Genomic DNA, 18,644 nt, shown 5'->3' with positions numbered 1-18,644 from the left:
TATATATTAATGATGTTTTGATTTGATTATGCTGTTTGAAAACGCAATAATCTAATAATTAATTTTGTGATGGGGTGTTTGGCTTAGCAATTAGGAGTAGATTATTCTATTATTACGTTTTCAAATCGCAAATAATTAAATAATAGTGTTTGGCATATATAACTTTAAAATCAATTAATTGCGATTTGAGAGGCTCAAAACGTGAATATGAAAAAACAAGTCACCCCAAACTGCACCAACACGTGATTTTCAAATTTTATTATTATTTCCTTTTTCACCTATTTTTCTTTCTATTTTTTTGTTAATTCATCAAATAATCTGATTGAATACAGTATTACCTACGATCTATTTAATACAACATTACCTATGATCCATTTAACATTTTTTTGAACAGCGACGCACACACTTGACATCTATAAATTAACGAATATGCTTACTGCGGGACTTAAACCATCGACCTCTTTAGTTAAAAAGGTCAACGAATACAGATTTACCATAAGCCCTTTAGTTATTACATCTCGAATGAAACTAGACCTAAATATCAATAACGCTGAACACAAACATCGTAAGTTCGTAACAACTGAATCTCCCAAAAACTCTTAACGTAACCCAAGGATCGACACCTTATCGTTATCGAAATTCCTAAAACAACCAAAAGATGGATGATACCAAAAATAACAAACACCACCACAATCACACAGAAGTCACTCAACGAACAAACCTCGTAGCTTACAAACACATTTTCAACTCGAAACATAGCACAAAATGCGATAAAAAGTAAGGTTGTACATTCAGGCGAAATATAGTGAACTCAACATAACAAAAATTAAGGAAAAGAGTAGACCTGCTCAGCGAAACGAGGAGAATCCAGGCACCCGCACATACATAGCCACCGCCGAGATCATAATATATGTAGCAGCCCATCGTATTTATCGCCCGAGGCCAACAGAGCCCACGTAAAAGAGAACCGGATCTCGACTAAAATAAAAAATCGGAGTCAGGAGGGGAGTAAGGGGGAAGAAGAGAGAAAAAATGTGAAGAGAAATGAAAGTTTCACGACCACCGATGAGAAGCCGATGGCGTATGATTCTGAACAAGCTTCTGAACCGGTCCAACTTATCATCCATGGGTTTAAAGATTGACTCGATTATGTGTGCCTCTTGCAACAAGGTCGCGAAATTCTCTAATCACGTCTTTTTCTCTTGAAGTTGCGCAACAGGTTTGGTTTTTTGTTTGCAGGTGGAATGTCTTTGGGATGTCTTCTTTCTTGACTTGGAATGATTGGGAGCTCTAGTCAAATACTTGGAGAGTCCAACAAGACACCAAGGAATGTGCTTACTTCATTACATGAGCTACTTCGCGGATGTTATAACGTTTTCGCAACAATGTCTGTTTTCATTCTAAGGCTCTTAAGAAAAGTGATATTATCAATTTCATTCGCTTGTATTCCTTCTTGGTTATGTCATAGATGTCGTAAAGTTAGTAACGGGAGCAAATGGCTTTTGATGCCTTTGTAGCTTGAGATTCTCTCTCGCTCATTGCTCGAGTGTTTTAATATATTTCCACCGTTCAAAGTATTAATCATTGTATTAGATGATGTTAGTATTTCATAAGCCATTATTATTTCTAGGTCAAACATTGTAAATTATTCCTTAAGTAAACTAGTCAGGTTTATAAAAATTAACGTGTCGGGGATTCTATTGAATTGCCAGCTATAAAACGGAATTTGAGTAGCCGTAATAATTAAGATATTATTCCTAAAAATGTCAATTATGTCAGGACTATTGGTGGTTAGAGACCGTAGAAGGAACAACTTCAGCTATAGGTACTACGAACCGAGTTGAACATACCGAGTGAATCATATGCACACAGTACACAACTACACACAAATCAGTACACCTCATATGTACACAGTACACACAAATCAAATAAGATCATAGTCACCCTTTTCAATTTATCACATTTTTCTGTAAATTCAGAAAATTATATCGAAAACACACTTAAAATACAGCAGCACCAATATTTGTTTATGCATATCAATGGGGGAGCATTACAAACTTACAACGGAACATGATGCATGACCAGCAAATTTATTCACTGACATATCACTTGCAGAAGATTTTTAACGAGCTAGCCACAAAATTACATCCAAGAACATTTATCAGCTAAAACCCGAATCCCTAACAACAAATGAAAGTCAAAATTACAAGTACATTCATTTAGAAACAGTAGCCCCAATAAGAACTTTCTTCATATGATCCACAAAATCTTGCATTTGTTCCCTTGAATGGGTTGGAGATGGATACACACAAGCACAATCAAGTTGACCATCATTAATTGTGTCAAAAATTGCGAGTGAAGGGCTCACGCCATGAACAGAAGCACACCCAATGCAATCTAATAAACCAAGGTCTTTGTGCAATTGATTGGTGTTTTCAATTAAGGATTCTTCGAATACTGAAATAAGTGAAGTTCTTAGTGATGAAGATGGAGTCAAACTAGGGTTATCGATGGCTTTGCACATGAGAAAGTTTAGGTCAGCCATGTCTGTGAAATGTTTATTGTTGTTCTTTGCAGTTTCTAAAGATGAAAATATTCTTTGTGCTAGGTCCCATATATCTTCTCCTCCCTTTACGTCATGAGAATTTAAGATAGCGGAATGGTAAAATCCTGCATCAGTCATAAAGCTTAATATTTAACATATATAAAACTTCTAAAATCGTTTAATTTGAAGGCTAAATTTTTAATTATTGAAACAAAGAAATTTTATGATCATATGATTCATATCCAACCACCGTTGTAAAAAACCCCGATTACTCCAGATCAATCCCAGATTATTCATTTTTAAGAACAAACCGATCCGGTTTTCAAAAGTCCGTTTAACTAGTCGGTCAACGTCGGTTAATGGGTCAAAATCGGATTTGTTGTTCAAATTCGGTCAAAGTCAAAATTGGTTAACATGTTAATGTGAATATTAACTAGATTTGTAGAGTTTTTAAACAAATGAATGATTATGTTTATGTTTTTAGACAATTATGTTAAAGTTCACTTTATGGTTTTAATCTAAATATACACATATATAATTTTAAAAATTATTATTTAAAAATGTATAAAAAGCCCAATCCATCCCGAGTTGTCGATTACTCCCTCCAAAGTCCCGCGGTAACGAGGTGGCCCTTCCAACCAGGAGGTTGAGGGTTCGAGTCCTGCTTAGGACAATTTGTATATATATTTCGGGTTAATTTGTGCAGTAGTGTGTGTGAGTTTGCCTTAAAAAAAAAAAAATCCCCCCAAGCAGCGAATTTTGCAACCTTGTATCCAACACACTAATTATCAGCGGTGATTTCAGAATTATAACTCAATGGGGTCCCAAAAATTTTTCCAGTACTAATTATATATTTGAATGCTACTTTTATGGTAATATACCTTCAAAAAACTACAAATTCGATAATATATGGGGTCCGAGTAGTTAAATTTTGTGGTGTCCTATACGATTTAAAATAAAAACTACAAATTTGAAAAATGTATAGAGTCCAACAGTTAAATTTAGTGGTGTCCTATACAATTTAAAGGGTATTATCTACTAAAAAATTTCAAACTAGTGGTGTTCCGTGACCCACGTGCTTGTAGCTAGATTCATCCCTGCTAATCATACATAAGAAACTGCAACTTTGAAAAAATAAAGGTTTCTGGGCCAACTGGCCTTACTGGTTTTGACCTGTACAAAAATATAAGTTACCAATTTTGACATGTTACGCAAACTGCCCATTTCGTTATTAATAACTTCAGCCACACTCAAACGCTTACGTATAACAGCTAAGCAGTTCAAGCAGATACACACACACATATGTAACATGATATGCGAGCAATGTCTATAAAAATTAGGCTTACCAACATGATGATCACTAAGAACTGGATCAAGAAGTGAACGACAGTCAACAAGAGTTGCAAGTGAATACTTTTCCCATTTCTCGTCTGGAATGTTTTTAGAAGCATGAGCCGCTATAAATCCAGCTGCTGCTAACAGCCCAAATAGCTTAATACCTCTCGATTTGCAGCCCTGAAAAATTTAATGTCATGACACAAGTAAGCTGATTAATCAGGATAAAATAGTCAATATACAATTAATCGAATCAGACTCATTATAATAGAGCAGTTATATTCTTTTTCATATTATACCACAATTCTATGAAAGGGGATGTATGCTTTGACTAGCTTAGTCAACCTAACCACCTCAAACCTTCTAAGCGTTATTATTTATACTTTTTTAAAAAACTTGAAAACTACATTAATGTGGATTCTACAGATATAAGAATGGTAAGCATAATTCAAAACAATGTTTACTAAAATTGAGTATGATTCAGCAATGCATTTGCTTAGTATCAAACTAGGAGGCATGCTTTAACTACCAAGGTCTACCTAATTACCACTAACCTTTAGATTAGACATCAATTACGTCCATCAACGAAATTCACAAAACTAAACTAACCGCATTCTTAAAAATATTTAACAATCTTGTATCCGAAAAATCCGTTTAACCAAAAAAGTAACCGCATTCTTAAACGTTTCATTTTTAACTACTCGTATCATTCTTGCAAATCCTATACCATTACCATAAATCCACATTTCACATATCTTGCAGAAAATTAAAAATTCCATATAAACTCAATCAATCATAATAATGATAAACATTAACAATTAAGAAAATGATATACAAATGACACTTACAGATAGAATCTTTTCTGTATCTTCTAATCCAATTTTCAACCTAACAAATTCGGTCGATTTCGGAAACCCGCTTTCCTTAAACTCCAAATTCGAAAACCGAAACGAATTAACAGAGTACCCAAACATATCAGCACCACGTGCCCAAAACGGTTTATTAGCTTTCCCAGCAGGCACACAATCTTCAATAGCTAACCCTAATCCATCTTCTTTAAACAAATCCACATTGTCATCATCACCAATCAACTTCAACAACTCTCTCAACAAAAATGCAGCTGATGTACGGTCACAAGCCGCCGTATGCAACCGTAACACCACCGCATATTTCCCCTCCTGCAAATTATACACACTCGCAAACATAACATCAGTTCCAGTTTCCGATTCATTGTGTTTCCACGGGTTGGTATTGATTTCGTGTTCTAGGGTTTGGTAGAATGTGAAATTGGAATCGGAGGAGGTGATTTGGAGGTTGGAGGAAGTTGAGGGGGTAAAAAAGGAAAAAGTGGAAGTTGAGGGGTTGAATCTGAGCTTTGATCGAAGAATAGGATGGGAGTTTTGTAAGGTGTGGATGCATGATTGAAGGTGAGGGAGATTTGGTTGTTTGGAGAAAAGTAGAGATAATACGGTGACGCCGGTGCCGTCGGGAACGGCGCGGCACCAGCTGTATTCGGTGCCGCCGACGGCACGTGACGGAGGTTCGGCCGGAGATTGTGTAGACATTTTGTTTGTGAAAAAAATGAAAGATTTTTATTTAGGTTTTTAATTAACTGGGAATTAAAAATGAATAGATGAAGGAAAATGATGATGCGATTTTGACTATCGTATAAAAAGGTGTTCGTATATTTTTGTACATACGTGAGAATTACGCATATACTGTACGTTCATAATTATCATTGGAAGTTACTATCTTTTTCAATATTTTTTACGGAGTACTACCTCAATAAAAAATATTGATCCATTTGATTTATCATATGTTTCTAGAATGGTAATTAAAGATGTCAATCAGATTCCGATCCGACTGATATCTATCTGAATCGGTCCGCTCTATTTAGTTCATTTTAACGGGATCGATAATGCCTTTAGTGTTGAAAAATTTGGACCAAAGAGTAAAATAAATGCGAATTGTTGATGTTTATTGAAACGACACGTCCATATTACTATAAACGTAGTACGTTATTCATTGGTCTCATAGCGAGTTATTTGACCTCTATATGATACGCTTTAGAAAAATATTGCATTCGTTTTATAAAAAGCACACCATTATTATACATAATGCATGTTTTAAACGAGTGGGCGATTATTTAAGAAATAATCCCCATGATACATCGGTTTTCAAATACTACACACGTGACATAACAGTCGAATATAATACATGACAAATGTTTTATTGAATGCAACACTTCATTTAAACAAAAACATGAGACTCCATGCACAGCTTGCTCAGATAATGCAACAGCGGAAGACTTTCTTAAGGACCTGAGAATAAACATGCTTAAACAGTCAACACAAAGGTTGGTGAGATATATAGGTTTAAAGCTAGCATCGATATAAATATAGACCACAAGATTTCATAGTTATAAATATATGTACACTCGCAAGTGTATAAAAGTATTCTATAAGTTGTTGAGCGCTTCGGTAACCATACTTAACCATTAATGTATCATATTCCCTTTATTATGAAATCTCCCTACACTGTACCAAGTGTAGTAAAAACGAAGTACTATGCAACCGTTTACGATACTAAAGCGACTAGCCCGGTTGGGGTTGTCAAACCCGATAGATCTATCAATAGGATTCGCGCTTACATGTTCTTACAACATGTAAATATTAGTTACCAAGCTATTAGGGAAGATATGCAAGGTGTTACAACTCAACGTAGAATATATATTTTAAGTACTTGTGTCCATAGCGTAAAACATAAAATGCATGTATTCTCATCCCAAAATATTTTTAGAGTTTAAAAATGAGACTATATACTCACGGTAGTAAAAGTATATTAATAATAAGTTTTCAACTTATTAAAAATATGGCCGTCGTCCTTGAATTCACGAACCTGTAACAAATATATATATATATATATATATATATATATATATATATATATATCAAAATGTAATACAACTATTATTCATATCATATCTTCAATCACGTGTGATTGTTTAAGTTTATATTTTCAATCACGTGTGATTGTTTAAGTTTATATTTTCAATCACGTGTGATTGTTTAAGTTGTCAAGTTAGCAGTCCAACGTTAGTAGTCCACAATTAATAGTCCACAGTTAGTAGTCCACAGTTAGTAGTACATAGTATACACGTGTTGTATGAAATGTCCCGTTCATATTGATTATAAATGTTCCATATTAATTGATTTCGTCGTGAGGTTTTGACCTCTATATGAGACGTTTTTCAAAGACTGCATTCGATTTTAAAACAAACCATAAACTTTAAAATATTACGACGATTATCAAATAATGATAATCTAAAATATAGCGTTTTTCACACGACCATTACATAATGGTTTACAATAATATTACACATCAACATAAGTCTTCGAATGCAGTTTTTAAACAATATTATACAAGCATGGACTCCAAATCTTGTCCTTAATTTAGTATGCAACAGCGGAAGCTCTTAATAATCACCTGAGAATAAACATGTTTAAAACGTCAACAAAATTGTTGGTGAGTTATAGGTTTAACCTACATACTATTAAATCATAATAATAGACCACAAGATTTCATTTTTATAACACATCTCTTATCAGGCATTTCATAAACTGTATAGAGATAAAAATCATTCATATGTTGAACACCTGGTAACCGACGTTAACTTAATGCATAGAATATCCCCAAAACAGAACCTCTCGTCTGTATAATAATCTCGAAGTACTAAACCATCCATAACCTGAATGGGGGTTGTTAAGCCCAATAGATCTATCTTTAGGATTCACGTCAATTAGGGGCCATTTCCCTAATTCTTAGGCTACCAGACTTGAAGGGCGATATTCGGTTTAATAATCCAACCATAGAGTGTAGTTTTGCGTACTTGTGTCTATTTTGTAAAACATTTATAAAGCTGCATGTATTCTCATCCAAAAATATTAGATTTTAAAAGTGGGACTATAACTCACTTTCACAGATTTTTACTTCGTCGGGAAGTAAGACTTGGCCACTGGTCGATTCACGAACCTATAACAAATATGTACATATATATCAAAGTATGTTCAAAATATATTTACAACATTTTTTAATACGTTTTAATGTTTTAAATATTTTCAGTCAGTTGTCCTCGTTAGTAACCTACAACTAGTTGTCCATAGTTAGATGTACAGAAATAAATTGATATATTATCTTGACCCAATCCACGACCCAGTGTATACACGTCTCAGGCTAGATCACAACTCAAAGTATATATATTTTTAGATTCAACCTCAACCCTGTATAGCTAACTCCAACATTACTGCATATAGAGTGTCTATGGTTGTTCCAAATAATATATATAGATGGGTCGATATGATATGTCAAAACATTTGCATACGTGTCTATGGTATCCCAAGATTACATAATATATTAGAATACATGTATAATACAATATAAGTTAGCTAGGATATGATTTGTATAGATTTGTTACCAATTTTCACGTAGCTACAACAAGTAAAAATATCCAATCTTGTTTTACCCATAACTTCTTCGTTTTAAATCCGTTTTGAGTGAATCCAATTGCTAAATGGTTTCATATTGAACTTAAGTTTATGAATCTATACATAAAAAGTATAAGTTTATAGTCGAAAATACGGGTTACAAGTCATTTTTGTAAAGGTAGTCATTTCAGTCGAAAGAACGACGTCTAGATGACCATTTTGGAAAACATACTTCCATTTTGAGTTTAATCATGATTTTTGGATATAGTTTCATGTTCATAAGAAAAATCATTTTCCCAGAAGGACAACTTTTAAATCAAAGTTTATCGTAGTTTTTAATTAACTAACCCAAAACAGCCCGCGGTGTTACTACGACGGCGTATATCCAGTTTTACGGTGTTTTTCGTGTTTTCAGGTTTTAAATCATTAAGTTAGCATATCATATAGATATAGAACATGTGTTTAGTTGATTTTAAAAGTCAAGTTAGAAGGATTAACTTTTTTTTGCGAACAAGTTTAGAATTAACTAAACTATGTTCTAGTGATTTCAAGTTTAAACCTTCGAATAAGGTACTTTTATATATATGAATCGAATGATGTTATGAACATCATTACTACCTCAGGTTTTGTGGATAAACCCACTGGAAAAGAGAAAAATAGATCTAGCTTCAAAGGATCCTTGGATGGCTTGAAAGTTCTTGAAGCAGAATCATGACACGAAAACAAGTTCAAGTAAGATTTCCACTCGAAATAAGATTGTTATAGTTATAGAAATTGAATCAAAATTTGAATATGAGTATTACCTTGTATTATAAAGATATATTACTATAAATAAGAAAGATTTTTTGAGGTTGGATGATCACTTTACAAGATTGGAAGTAAGCTAGCAAACTTGGAAGTATTCTTGATTTTATGAAACTAGAACTTATAGAATTTATGAAGAACACTTAGAACTTGAAGATAGAACTTGAGATAGATGAATTTTATGAAGAAAATTGAAGAATGAAAGTGTTTGTAGGTGTTTTTGGTCGTTGGTATATGGATTAGATATAAAGGATGTGTAATTTTGTTTACATGTAAATAAGTCATGAATGATTACTAATATTTTTGTAATTTTATGAGATATTTCATGCTAGTTGCCAAATGATGGTTCCCACATGTGTTAGGTGACTCACATGGGCTGCTAAGAGCTGATCATTGGAGTGTATATACCAATAGTACATACATCTAAAAGCGGTGTATTGTACGAGTACGAATACGGGTGCATACGAGTAGAATTGTTGATGAAACTGAACGAGGATGTAATTGTAAGCATTTTGGTTAAGTAGAAGTATTTTGATAAGTGTCTTGAAGTCTTTAAAAAGTGTATGAATACATATTAAAAAACTACATGTATATACATTTTAACTGAGTCGTTAAGTCATCGTTAGTCGTTACATGTAATGTTGTTTTGAAACTTTTAGGTTAACGATCTTGTTAAATGTTGTTAACCCATTGTTTATTATATATAAAGAGATGTTAAATTATTACATTATCATGATATTATGATATGTTAATATATCTTAGTATGATATATATAAGTTAAATGTTGTTACAACGATAATCGTTACATATATGTCTCGTTTCGCAATCTTTAAGTTAGTAGTCTTATTTTTACATATGTAGTTCATTGTTAATACACTTAATGACATGTTTACTTATCATTTATCATGATTAAACATAGTGTATCAATATCTTAATATGATTAATATGTATTTAGTAAGACGTTGTTATAACGATAATCGTTATATATATCGTTTCGAGTTTCTTAATTCAATAAACTCAATTTTATGTATATAACTCATTGTTAAAATACCTAATGAGATACTTACTTATCATAATATCATGTTAACTATATATATATAATCATATATATGTCATCATATAGTTTTTACAACTTTTAACGTTCGTGAATCACCGGTCAACTTGGGTGGTCAATTGTCTATATGAAACCTATTTAAATTAATCAAGTCTTAACAAGTTTGATTGCTTAACATGTTGGAAACACTTAATAATGTAAATAACAATTTCATTTAATATATATAAACATGGAAAAGTTCGGGTCACTACAGTACCTACCCGTTAAATAAATTTCGTCCCGAAATTTTAAGCAGTTGGAGGTGTTGACGTATCTTCTGGAAATAAGTGCGGGTATTTCTTCTTCATCTGATCTTCTCATTCTCAGGTGAACTCGGGTCCTCTATGATCATTCCATTGAACTTTAACAATTGGTATCTTGTTTTGCTTAAGTCTTTTAACCTCACAATCCATTATTTCGACGGGTTCTTCGACGAATTGAAGTTTTTCGTTGATTTGGATTTCGTCTAACGGAATAGTGAGATCTTCTTTAGCAAAACATTTCTTCAAATTTGAGACGTGGAAAGTGTTATGTACAGCCGCGAGTTGTTGTGGTAATTCAAGTCGGTAAGCTACTGGTCCGACACGATCAATAATCTTGAATGGTCCTACATACCTTGGATTTAATTTCCCTCATTTACCAAATCGAACAACGCCTTTCCAAGGTGCAACCTTAAGCATGACCATCTCTCCAATTTCAAATTCTATATCTTTTCTTTTAATGTCGGCGTAGCTCTTTTGTCGACTTTGGGCGGTTTTCAACCGTTGTTGAATTTGGATGATCTTCTCGGTAGTTTCCTGTATTATCTCCGGACCAGTAATCTGTCTATCCCCCACTTCACTCCAATAAATCGGAGACCTGCACTTTCTACCATAAAGTGCTTCAAACGGCGCCATCTCAATGCTTGAATGGTAGCTATTGTTGTAGAAAAATTCTGCTAACGGTAGATGTCGATCCCAACTGTTTCCGAAATCAATAACACATGCTCGTAGCATGTCTTCAAGCGTTTGTATTGTCCTTTCGCTCTGCCCATCAGTTTGTGGATGATAGGCAGTGCTCATGTCTAGACGAGTTCCTAATGCTTGCTGTAATGTCTGTCAGAATCTTGAAATAAATCTGCCATCCCTATCAGAGATAATAGAGATTGGTATTCCATGTCTGGAGACGACTTCCTTCAAATACAGTCGTGCTAACTTCTCCATCTTTTCATCTTCTCTGATTGGCAGGAAGTGTGCTGATTTGGTGAGACGATCAACTATTACCCAAATAGTATCAAAACCACTTGCAGTCCTTGGCAATATAGTGTTGAAATCCATGGTAATGTTTTCCCATTTCCATTCTGGGATTTCGGGTTGTTGAAGTAGACCTGATGGTTTCTGATACTCAGCTTTGACCTTAGAACACGTCAAACATTCCCCTACGTATTTAGCAACATCGACTTTCATACCTGGCCACCAAAAATGTTTCTTGAGATCTTTGTACATCTTCCCCGTTCCAGGATGTATTGAGTATCTGATTTTATGAGCTTCTCTAAGTACCATTTCTCTCATATCTCCAAATTTTGGTACCCAAATTCTTTCAGCCCTATACCGAGTTCCGTCTTCCCGAATATTAAGATGCTTCTCCGATCCTTTGGGTATTTCATCCTTTAAATTTTCCTCTTTTAAAACTCCTTGTTGCGCCTCCTTTATTTGAGTAGTAAGGTTATTGTGAATCATTATATTCATAGCTTTTACTCGAATGGGTTCTCTGTCCTTTCTACTCAAAGCGTCGGCTACCACATTCGCCTTCCCCGGGTGGTAACAAATCTCAAAGTCGTAATCATTCAACAATTCAATCCACCTGCGCTGCCTCATGTTCAGTTGTTTCTGATTAAATATATGTTGAAGACTTTTGTGGTCGGTATATATAATACTTTTGACCCCATATAAGTAGTGCCTCCAAGTCTTTAATGCAAAAACAATAGCGCCTAATTCCAAATCGTGTGTAGTATAATTTTGCTCGTGAATCTTCAATTGTCTAGACGCATAAGCAATTACCTTCGTTCGTTGCATTAATACACAACCGAGGCCTTGCTTTGAGGCATCACAATATATTACAAAATCATCATTCCCTTCAGGCAATGACAATATAGGTGACGTAGTTAAATTTTTCTTCAACAATTGAAATGCTTTTTCTTGTTCATCCTTCCATTCAAATTTCTTCCCTTTATGCGTTAATGCAGTCAAGGGTTTTGCTATTTTGGAAAAATCTTGGATGAATCTTCTGTAGTAACCAGCCAGTCCTAAAAATTGGCGTATATGCTTCGGAGTTTTAGGGGTTTCCCACTTTTCAACGGTCTCAATCTTTGCCGGATCCACCTGAATACCTTCTTTGTTCACTATGTGACCGAGGAATTGAACTTCTTCCAACCAAAATGCACACTTTGAAAACTTAGCGTACAGTTTTTCTTTCCTCAACAACTCTAGCACTTTTCTCAAATGTTCTTCGTGCTCTTGATCATTCTTTGAGTAGATAAGTATGTCATCAATGAAAACAATGACAAACTTGTCGAGATATGGCCCACACACACGGTTCATGAGGTCCATGAACACAGCTGGTGTGTTAGTCAATCCAAACGGCATAACCATAAACTCGTAATGACCGTAACGTGTTCTGAAAGCAGTCTTCGGAATATCATCCTCCTTCACCCGCATTTTATGATACCCAGAACGTAAATCAATCTTCGAATAAACTGACGAGCCTTGTAATTGATCAAATAAGTCGTCGATTCTCGGTAGTGGGTAATGGTTCTTGATGGTAAGTTTGTTCAACTCTCGGTAGTCGATACACAACCTGAATGTACCATCCTTCTTTTTGACAAACAAAACAGGAGCTCCCCATGGTGATGTACTTGGTCGTATGAAACCACGCTCTAGAAGTTCTTGTAATTGGCTTTGAGGTTCCTTCATTTCGCTGGGTGCGAGTCTGTATGGAGCACGAGCTATTGGTGCAGCTCCCAGTACAAGATCTATTTGAAATTCAACGGATCGGTGTTGAGGTAATCCCGGTAATTCTTTCGGAAATACATCGGGAAATTCTTTTGCGACGGGAACATCATTGATGCTCTTTTCTTCAGTTTGTACTTTCTCGACATGTGCTAGAACAGCATAGCAACCCTTTCTTATTAACTTTTGCGCCTTCAAATTACTAATAAGATTTAGCTTCGCGTTGCTCTTTTCTCCATACACCATTAAGGGTTTTCCTTCTTCTCGTACAATGCGAATTGCATTTTTGTAACATACGATCTCTGCTTTCACCTCTTTCAACCAGTCCATGCCGATTATCACATCAAAACTCCCTAACTATACTGGTACAAATCAATCTTAAATGTTTCGCTAACCAGTTTAATTTCTCGATTCCGACATATATTATCTGCTGCAATTAATTTACCGTTTGCTAATTCTAGTATAAACTTATTATCCAAAGGCGTCAATGGACAACTTAATTTAGCACAGAAATCCTTACTCATATAGCTTCTATCCGCACCCGAATCAAATAAAACATAAGCAGATGTATTGTCAATAAGAAACGTACCCGTAACAAGCTCCGGGTCTTCCTGCGCTTCAACCGCATTAATGTTGAAGACTCTTCCTCGGCCTTGCCCATTATTATCCCCCTGATTTGGACACATATTTTGTTAATGGCCCTTCTTCCCGCATCCGAAACAGGTAATGTCTGCATACTTGTTCCGGCATTATTTGTTCCCTTAGCCATTGATCCGTAGATTTCGCACTTTGTCGCACCATGGCCCTTTCTATTATACTTAGTACATACTGCTATACAGAGCCCAGTTAGATGGTATCCTTCACATCTCTGGCAGAATTTCTGCCTCTTGTTGTTATTGTTGGGATTGTTGTTGTTGCGGTTGTTATTGTTGTTGAAACGGTTGTTGTAGTTGTTGCTGGGGTGGTTGTTGTTGTTGCGTTTGTTGTTGCGAAAATTGGTGCGATTGTAGTTATGATTGTTGGGTTGATTATTGAAATTGTGACCCTTGTCACTGGTTTCTTCCCATTTCCTCTTGACTTGTTTCGTATTGGCTTCTTCGGCCGCCTGTTCTTTAATCCTTTCCTCAATTTGATTTATAAGTTTATGAGCCATTCGACTTGCCTTTTGTATGGAGGCGGGCTCGTGTGAACTTATATCCTCTTGGATCCTTTCCGGTAACCCTTTTACAAATGCGTCGATTTTCTCTTCTTCATCTTCGAACGCTCCCGGATACAATAGGCACAACTCTGTGAATCGTCGTTCGTACGTGGTAATATCAAACCCTTGTGTTCGTAACCCTCTAAGCTCTACCTTGAGCTTATTGACCTCGTTTCTGGGACGGTACTGCTCGTTCATTAAGTGTTTGAATGCTGACCACGGTAGTGCGTAAGCAGCATCTTGTCCCACTTGTTCGAGATAGGTATTCCACCATGTTAACGCAGTACCTGTGAAGGTATGCGTGGCGTACTTTACCTTATCTTCCTCAGCACATTTGCTTATAGCAAACACAGATTCGACCTTTTTGGTCCATCATTTCAGTCCGACTGGTCCTTCAGTTCCATCGAATTCCAGAGGTTTACAGGCAGTGAAAGCCTTGTAGGAGCATCCTACACGGTTTCCTGTGGAGTTAACTCCACTGCTAGACCCTGAGTTATTGTTGTTTTTCATTACAACCTGTACTGCGGCTATATTTGCTGCAAGGAAAGCACGTAAGTCTTCCTCACTCATGTTCAAGTTCTGACGAGTAGTCGGTGCCATTTCCTTCAAAAATAGCCAAAAGAATTAAGTTAATCATATAGAATATTAAGAGTAGTCATGAAAGGACCCGTTCATATACATTATAAACGATTCACAATAGTTGATTACATCACGAGGTTTTTGACCTCTATATGATACATTTTACAAACATTGCATTCGTTTTTAAAAGACAAACTTTCTTTACAACGAAAGTTGACGGCATGCACACCATTTCATAATACATCCAACTATAATTGGCTTAATAATAATCTTGATGAACCCAATGACTCGAATGCAACGTCTTTCAAAATATGCCATGAATGACTCCAAGTAATATCCTTAAAATGAGCTAATGCACAGCGGAAGATTTCTTTAATACCTGAGAATAAACATGCTTTAAAGTGTCAACCAAAAGGTTGGTGAGTTCATTAGTTTATCGTAATCCATCATTTCCGTAATAGTAATAGACCACAAGATTTCAGTTTCTATAAATATCCGTACACTCGCAAGTGTATAAAAGTATTCTATAAGTTGTAGGCACCCGGTAACAAGCCTTAACGTTCATGTTTTACCCTCTAAAGTACACCAGATCAGGTGTGTTTAAAATAACCTCGAAGTACTAAAGCATCCCATAGTCAGGATGGGGTTTGTCAGGCCCAATAGATCTATCTTTAGGATTCGCGCCTACCGTACATAGACAAGTAGTTTAATGTTACCAAGCTAAGGGTATATTTCTGGTTTAAACCCACGTAGAATTAGTTTTAGTACTTGTGCCTATTTCGTAAAACATTTATAAAACAGCGCATGTATTCTCAGCCCAAAAATATATTGCAAAAGCAAATAAAAAGGTAGCAAATGAAACTCACAATACTGTATTTCGTAGCAATTATGTATATGATGGCACTGAACAAGTGCAGGGTTTGTCTCGGATTCACGAACGTATCAATATTGTGATTCAATATTGCAGGAAAGTACGTAGACGCAACGAAAATGATAAACGTTAGGTTGACCTCACGAGCAATACCCTCAATCAATACCCATAACCTTCATAGCTATAACCCATAATTTCCTTAGCTCTATCTCATTTGAAAACTTATTTTGAAATCGTCTGAATATAACTCCGTCGTAGTATTTTATGTATACTAATTATATCTTGAAATAATACTAAGTAAATATATATATATATGTAATTCGATTGAGAGAGTTTAGAGAAATATATTTTCAAGTTTCTATGAAATAATGAAACTTATTGAATTCTGTTTATAATAGATTTTTGAATTATTAAAGTGAATTATTAAAGTATGAATTATTAAAGTGAATTATTAAAGTATGAATTATTAAAGTGAATTATTAAAGTTTGAATTATTAAAGTGAATTATTAAAGTATGAATTATTAAAGTGAATTATTAAAGTATGAATTATTAAAGTGAATTATTAAAGTATGAATTATTAAAGTGAATTATTAAAGTATGAATTATTAAAGTGAATTATTAAAGTTAAAGTTAAAGTATAGTAAAAGTATAAAAACTATGTATGTATAATACGCGTATAAATATATATATATATATAATATTAATTTAAATCGTTATATATATTTAATGAAATAAAATATAAATATCGTTATATTTATTATACTGGTTAAGTAATGAGTTATCAAAAGTGATTCTAGATATTTATAAAAGTTATATACGTTTTAATAATAAAGTTCTTTTTAAACTGAAAACGTATTTGTACGTTTGAAAATAGATTAATAGAATATTATGGAAACCAATTCTCCACTAACTTTTGTCTAACTTTCGTAAATGACACTTTTTGTTTTTATTTATAAATAGCGTTACAAATTATTCTGAATATCGTTAAGAGGAATAGATTTTCTCAAATCATAGTGGACCTCTCAACAGAGACTTGTAATCATAATTTAATGTTTCTGATAATTCAATCATTTAATATATATTTTTTTAATTTCGTCGAAAATCATATTGAAACAAATACGTTCGTGTAAAGTATTATACGTTTAATACTTTATTAATATTCTCAAGTTATAATATATATATACATATACATATCTATTTATATATAACGGTTCGTGAATCGTCGGAATTTGGTCGAAGTTATAATGAATGTATGAACACAGTTTAAAATTCTTGAGATTTAACTTAACAAACTTTGCTTATCATGTCGGAATAATAAAGATTAAAGTTTAAATTTGGTCAGAAATTTCCGGGTCGTCACAGTACCTACCCGTTAAAGAAATTTCGTCCCCGAAATTTGATAGAGGTCGTCATGACTAACAATGAGAATGTTATTATAACGATTATAGAGTTTTATCATGTTCAAGAAGAATGGATAAAATAATTCGATTACTCGAAGCGTGTGAGTGAAGTTATCGTAAATGAATGAAATAAGATAATAGTGATTCGTCGTATCTTTTGACGTCATCACGATTGATCTCCGAAAAGAAAATCTTTGTAATCTATATTGGATTTGATTATTCGGCGATTAAGGAAATTATGATCCTCTTCGAATTAATGCGATAATCCATTTTGATTTCTCTGTCGGATTTTTCACTATAAATCCACCTCATTTGTTTTCTTACAACTCACACCTTCTCAACTCATATTTTAAAGTATTTGTCAATATGCTTCATCCAGTGCTGATTCTTGATATACTCCTCACTTTCATATCTGTCACTCTTCTTTTTCATCTGCCTCCGGAAGAATCTATTTACTTCTACTATACTCTTGGCTTTATAGTGTTTTTAGTTCTCTCGTATCTTTATATTGCTATATGCATTAATATATACGGTTTGTGATTTCTGGGTTGTTGTTGGGTTTTATATCTTTCCTTATATTTCAAAGTTCTTGCTTCTTCTATAATCATTGTCATTCACAGTTAATGCTCTCTTCTATTTGCTATGATTTATACTCCCATTTCTAGTTCGGAGCTTTGTCCTTTCATTTCTTCTTCTTGCGATTAAGCACCGCTTGTAATAGTCCAGAATTCGCAGATATAAATTTCGGAATGAACATTGTTATTGTTCTAGGAAGGAAATTGTAATGGCATGATCTTGACTTGTCAAATTACCAGAATACCTCGGAAAAGGCCGAATCATCAAGAAATATTTTCTTGATATTTAGAGATCAAAGAGAATACAAGAGTCGTGTAACATAGCACATGATGACGTTATGATCTGTGAATCATCATGTTCCATTTAGAAACTCAGCATGAATTACTGTAATATAATCACGTTGATCAAGTGTAATTATATTATACTAACTCATGCTTCAGCTCCCAACACTTCTTCAAGAATATTCCTATTTTAAATTCAAAATTTTTTTTAGAATTTAGAAACTAACACAGTTTCTTTTTATGTTGTAACGCAGATATTGCGAAGAGATAAAAGATTTCGGATAAGAATAGTTGTGAAAATATCTTCAGGAATATCGAAGATATTATAATAAAAGATACGATAATATGGATGATGAAGAAGATTTGTCTGTGAAGGTTTAGAATAAGAAGTAAGGTGTTTGCTAACGATTTCAGTAGATACTGAATCATTTGGATCCTTTGAAGGCAGGTTTAGTCTTTGTGATTTGTCCACAGCCTCCTTCATGGTCTG

General features: G+C 34.2%; 1 protein-coding gene across 1 annotated transcript; it reads right to left on the bottom strand.

Annotated features, from left to right (window-relative positions):
• Nucleotides 1-1,948: 1,948 nt before the first annotated feature.
• On the bottom strand, nucleotides 1,949-5,558 carry LOC139841608 (uncharacterized). The gene is made up of 3 exons (XM_071831820.1): nucleotides 4,729-5,558; nucleotides 3,892-4,060; nucleotides 1,949-2,670 (listed from the first exon to the last, which is right to left on the bottom strand). The coding sequence occupies exons 1-3, from the start codon at nucleotides 5,443-5,445 to the stop codon at nucleotides 2,216-2,218; spliced, it is 1,341 nt and encodes a 446-aa protein (XP_071687921.1). The 5' UTR covers nucleotides 5,446-5,558; the 3' UTR covers nucleotides 1,949-2,215.
• Between the last annotated feature and the right edge of the window lie 13,086 nt (nucleotides 5,559-18,644).

This window comes from Rutidosis leptorrhynchoides, chromosome 4 (genome assembly GCF_046630445.1).
Source record: "Rutidosis leptorrhynchoides isolate AG116_Rl617_1_P2 chromosome 4, CSIRO_AGI_Rlap_v1, whole genome shotgun sequence".
NCBI lineage: Eukaryota > Viridiplantae > Streptophyta > Magnoliopsida > Asterales > Asteraceae > Rutidosis > Rutidosis leptorrhynchoides.
Note: the sequence above shows the minus strand (reverse complement) of the source record. Positions and strands in the feature narration are given on the sequence as shown.

Coding starts and splice junctions, on each gene's coding strand:
- LOC139841608 (XM_071831820.1), bottom strand. CDS start 5,445: ATGTCTACACAATCTCCGGCCGAACCTCCGTCACGTGCCGTCGGCGGC. Junction 4,061..4,728: donor ATACAGAAAAGATTCTATCT/GTAAGTGTCATT, acceptor TAAATTTTTCAG/GGCTGCAAATCGAGAGGTAT. Junction 2,671..3,891: donor TCTTAGTGATCATCATGTTG/GTAAGCCTAATT, acceptor TGACTGATGCAG/GATTTTACCATTCCGCTATC.